The sequence below is a fragment of the Engraulis encrasicolus genome, chromosome 10, assembly GCF_034702125.1.
Source record: "Engraulis encrasicolus isolate BLACKSEA-1 chromosome 10, IST_EnEncr_1.0, whole genome shotgun sequence".
In the NCBI taxonomy this organism is placed as follows: Eukaryota; Metazoa; Chordata; class Actinopteri; order Clupeiformes; family Engraulidae; genus Engraulis; species Engraulis encrasicolus.
In genome coordinates, this window is record NC_085866.1 from 41,204,143 (window position 1) to 41,209,142 (window position 5,000).

At 48.8% G+C, this 5,000-nt stretch overlaps 1 protein-coding gene across 6 annotated transcripts in view; it reads left to right on the forward strand.

Annotated features, from left to right (window-relative positions):
• The window catches only part of casz1 (castor zinc finger 1), a 133,090-nt gene that overhangs the window by 94,247 nt on the left and 33,843 nt on the right, over nt 1-5,000 (forward strand). For all 6 annotated transcript variants that reach the window (XM_063208903.1, XM_063208901.1, XM_063208905.1 and 3 more), the window contains one exon: nt 569-659. In XM_063208903.1, the coding sequence (XP_063064973.1) occupies nt 569-659 (91 nt within the window). The remainder of the gene's footprint in view (nt 1-568; nt 660-5,000) is intronic.

The following is a 5,000-nucleotide window of genomic DNA, read 5'->3' on the forward strand; positions in this document are numbered from 1 at the left end:
ATTGATTTGGCAGTGACTCCCGGCTCCAGGGGCCAGAGGAGTGAATTATTGTCGGGGGTTACAGTTTAATAAGAGTCTGCCAAGCAAACTGCTTTTGAAGGCGAACGGAACTAATTTGGCCAAGATTGCCATGACTAGGGTAGAAATCGTAATGGTATGGGTGTTACAGGTGTGAGAGAAAGGGCGCATTCGCGAGCTACACATTAGGTTGTGTATGAATGTGTGTGTGTGTGTATGACTGACTTTTTATTTGTTTATTTCTGTTTTATTTATTTATTTCGCTATTTATTTTACTTAGCTTTTTATTTGCTTTCCACAAAAAGGGAGGGAACAATTGCATTTTGCAAATAACTCACCTAGCTCGTTATGCTCATAGCAAAGACAGTGCATGCCATGGAAACAACTAAATAGCATATATCGCAAATATATTGCAAATAAATATATCATTGCTGAGGACTGACATTTAGCTTGTGTGTTCAGTGCTGTATATGTGTTTTCTGTTAGTAATTTTCTCCTGCTGTGATGCGTTTGCGATAACGCTTGTTAAACGTTTGCTGTCCATTTGCAGGTTCTCAGGGAGCCAGCACTGTGGGCATGTGCACTGCGCCTACCAGTACAGGGACCACTACCACTGCATGGACCCCGAGTGCAACTACGTGGTGAGTCTCGTTTTCGTGCTCGTCAATGTACCCTACTTCTGCACAAACATACACAACACTTCACAAGCAATCTATGATGACCTTGCAGGGGCGCCGCAAACATTTTTGGGCCTCAAGAAAGATTCACATTTTGGGCCCCCAAAATGACAAATTATCATCAGCATTCTTCCAGGGGCCCCTGTCAGTGCTGTCGAGCCCTTAGAATCTGTATCACACAACCCACAGCCCCTCACCCCCCCCCCCCCCCCCAACCCCCCCCACACCCCCCACCCCCTCGCGCAGGGCCGCAACTACAGTATATGTGACGTATGCGTTGCAGGGGGGCGCCAGAGAGAGGGGGGCACCAAAGAGAGGGCGTTGGAGGGCGCCAAATAATTATTAAGTGTTTTTTTTTGGGGGGGGGCACCAAAATAGTTCTTGCATACCCCCCCAGAAATGAGTAGTTGCGCCCCTGCCCTCGCGGCACCCATGTGCACAGCTAGCAAAAGCATACATGCATTACATTACATTTAGCAGATGCTTATACAAACACATACAAAATGTCAAATAAGAGGGATTTGATGCAAACCCATTTCTCGTGCTCATTTCTTGTCCATCTCTACGTTCTGATAAAATTAGTAAAAAAGATGTATAGGCAAGGCAAGGCAAGACAAGTTTATTTGTATATCGCATTTCATGCACAGGTGCAATTCAATTTTCCTCACCAAAAAATAAAAATATATAAAATTCAAGTCTCCACAACACACAAATTGAAGTACAAACTTAAAAATAAAAAAAAATCACAAACAGATATCAGGCCGCCCACCCATCTCTCACCCATTTCTCAGTCCACTGTCCCAGCCTGCCCCATCCAGGCCCTGCCACAGGGGCAGATTGTCCCCATAGGCCTCCACTGGGCTCCGGGCTCCACAGGCAGTGCTGAAGGGTCTGCCTGCCTGCCTGCCTGCCTGCCTGCCTGCCTGCCTGCCTGCCTGCCTGCCTGCCTGCCTGCCTGCCTGCCTGCCTGCCTGCCTGCCTGCCTGCCTGCCTGCCTGCCTGCCTGCCTACCTGCCTGCCTCTGGTTCTCAGCCTGCAGCCTGCCTCTGCTGCTCTGCTTGGCTCACGTCACCCGTGATGAATGAGACGGTGTCGGGGCCGGTAATGCCTGCGTCTTAGCGGCCATGCTTCAGCACCCCAGAACACTTGTCTCCGCTCGCTATGGCATAACACTGGGGGACGAGGGTGGGTGGGTGTAAATCGGGGTGGGGTGTAGGGGGTGCGAGGCATGTGTATACCTGGATCACGTGAAGACATCTCCATAACTCAGTTGTAAAGACCCACAATACCCCATGCACACGCGCGCACACACACGCGCGCACACACACACACACGCACACAGACACACACACACACACACGCACACACACATACAGTAGAGGCTACAGTCGGGGTAGTCAAATGCATAGAGAGAGATTACTTCCTGAAAATTACTCTCCTCCAAGATTACTTCCTGGAGTTGAAAGTAAAACTGGTTACTGTATCTGTAAAACACTTGTATTTAGAGAGAGAGAGGAATGTCCTACAAGTCATGCTGTATGATAATCCTGTATGAAAATGGCAAGTCATGGGACAAGTCGTGGCATTTGTGACACACCCAACGCCTGTCAAAATACGAACATTTAACAGATTATGCTGGTGGGTGAGGGCATGTAGGTATACATTAGGTGCAGGAGTGTGGCCAGGTATGTGTGAGTTTGCGTGCGAGTGAGTGTGTTTGTGTGTGTATACATTTGCCAAACAGGTTATGACAACTGGCACGAGGCCAGCCTATAGGAGAAGAAGAAAATAAAAGCTGATTATTTTCTACCACGGTTGGTGTCAGCTGGGCTATTGGCCTCTTATTATCGTGGGCTAATTGTAAGTATGCTGGGGGGGGAAAAATATGGTTCTCATCTTATTCTGATCGGGGCTTCTTTTTTTTTTATCCCTCCCCTACCCGTCTTTGAAGACATCTGTTCCAGATCCAAGACCACCTTTAATCCCCTTTCACGTTATTAATCTACCCACACTCCCAAGAGTTGTCATGTAAGACGGACGGGAAAAAACACTAAGCATTAGGCAGCTCACAACACAGCACAACATGGAGCCCGCATTTGCTCGCACATATGGTGCAAAAAGAGCAAGCAAATACAGACAGATTTGTTGAAGAAGTGGAAAATCCTTCACCAAAACCGTGAGGCTGAGCTGTGCAAATGTATGCGTGTTTGAGGCAGAGAGACTGAGAGAGAGAGAGAGAGAGAGAGAGAGAGAGAGAGAGAGAGCGAAAGAGAGATAGAGAGAAAGAGAGTGTGTGCAAGAGAGAGAGAGAGAGAGAGAAGAGAGAGAGAGAGAGAAAGCTTGACATGTTTGTGTTTTCTCTCTGTCGCTTCTTCTCTTCTCTGTGTGTGTGTGTGTGTGTGTGAGTGAGTGAAGGCCTCTCTCAGTCTAATCTCCCTCTTCAGTTTTCTAATCATATGATTACACTTGGGGAGGGGAGGGGAGGGGAGGGAGAGACAGACACGGGTGGAATATTGCACAGTAAGACGCAGCAGCTGTCACACAAAATCTGGACAATATTTACCTCCCCGCTTCCTGTCTCTCTGAGTCAATCTCTTTCTTTCTTTCTTTCTCTCTCTCTCTCTCTCTCTCTCTCTCTCTCTCTCTCTCTCTCTCTCTCTCTCTCTCTCTCTCTCTCTCTCTCTCTCTCTCTCTCTCTCATTCTCTTTCTCCCTACTCTCTACCACTGTCTGTATTATACATACCAGTACTGAAATACTTAATGAAATTCTCTCTGAGCCTCTTTTTTCTTTCTTTTTGTCTTTCTGTTTTATCGTTCTTGATTTCTGTAATTTCCCTCTCTCTCTCTCCCTCTCTCTCTCTCTTTCCCTCTCTCTCTCTCTCTCTCTCTCTCTCTCTCTCTCCCTCTCTCTCTCCCCCTGTCTCTCCCCCTCTCTCTCATACATACTGTACGTGCGCTTCATTTTCACTCTGAGCCGATGTTCCATTCCCAATCAATGGTGGCCGAATGGAACAAATGAGTTCACTGTCTTTCTGTAGCTCTGTTTTTTTTTTCCTTTTCCTTTTTTTCATCGGATGGAAGGGGAGTGGAGGCGAGGGGGAGAGGGGGCTGGGCTGGGCTGGGTATTCGCTGTGGCCCCTGGTCACCTCTTCATTGACTTATTGAAGCCCGCAGTGACATGAAACACGTGGGCTTGGAGACACGCAGATGCATAGGTTTACAGAGCGGGTGGCCTGGGGTGGGGTGGGGTGGTGGTGGTGGTGGAATGGGTGACCATGGGGACTGGTGAGGGCCTGGAGGGGGGGTGGGGGGGACGGTGTGGCGGTAGAGAGGTTAGATTGGGGACAGGTGGGGGGCCGGGGGGGGGGGGGGGTGTTGCAAGGTGGCTGAAGATAGAGTGGGCAGATTGGGGGGGCAAGTTGGTGGGTGAGGCTTCATAGAGTGGAGGGGTGTGTGCGTGTGTTTGTGGGGGGGGGGTAGAGATGTGCGTGAGTTAGAGAAGAGAGAGGAGTGGTGGTGTGTGTGTGGGGGAGGGGGGGTTAAGGGGGGTGTAGGCCAGTTCTCTTGGATCAGCAGGCTTTTGGAAGTGATAACTCATGAAATGTTATGTGACCCAGTCCCTGGAATATTACCCCCGGGTGTCTCTGCCTGCCAGGCTTCAGGAGCACTTGCAGGGCATTCTGGCCCAGGCCCCACTCCTTCACTCCTTTCATGGGCTTGTGTGCCTCTCATTGCACACACACACACATACGCACAGAAACACACACACATGCACACCGGTGAGAATCCTAAAATAAGAGACACCTTTGAGAACACTCTCCAACTCTCTCCACTTTCTCTCTCTCTACTCTGTCTTTCACTCGCTCGAAGGGGAATATCTCATTTTCCACTGATGTGGTCAGGCAAGCAGGGGCCTTTGCTGACAGAGGGAGGGGGGCTTGAATAAAAGCTTTAGCACATTGACACTTTCCCATAGAGCTGAGCTCAAAAACAAAACAAAAAACAACAAGCTAAGAATGAACAAGACAGGGAGGAAAACAAATGACCACTTTCCAGTTGTCAGATTTCTCGGTTCTTTGTGACTTTATGTTTCCAACCCCCGCAGAGGTGAAGACCAGCATCTTAGCAGAGATGTGCATAGTGTTTGTCTGTGGGTGGCTGTGTCTGTATTTAATGTAAGTATGTATGTGTGTGTGTATGTGTGTTTGTTTGTGTGACAGTGTATGTTGTATGATTGCCTGTGTGCATTGCCACAATCGTGTGTATACTGTAAGCGTGCAATCATGCACGTGTGTGCGGTTGTG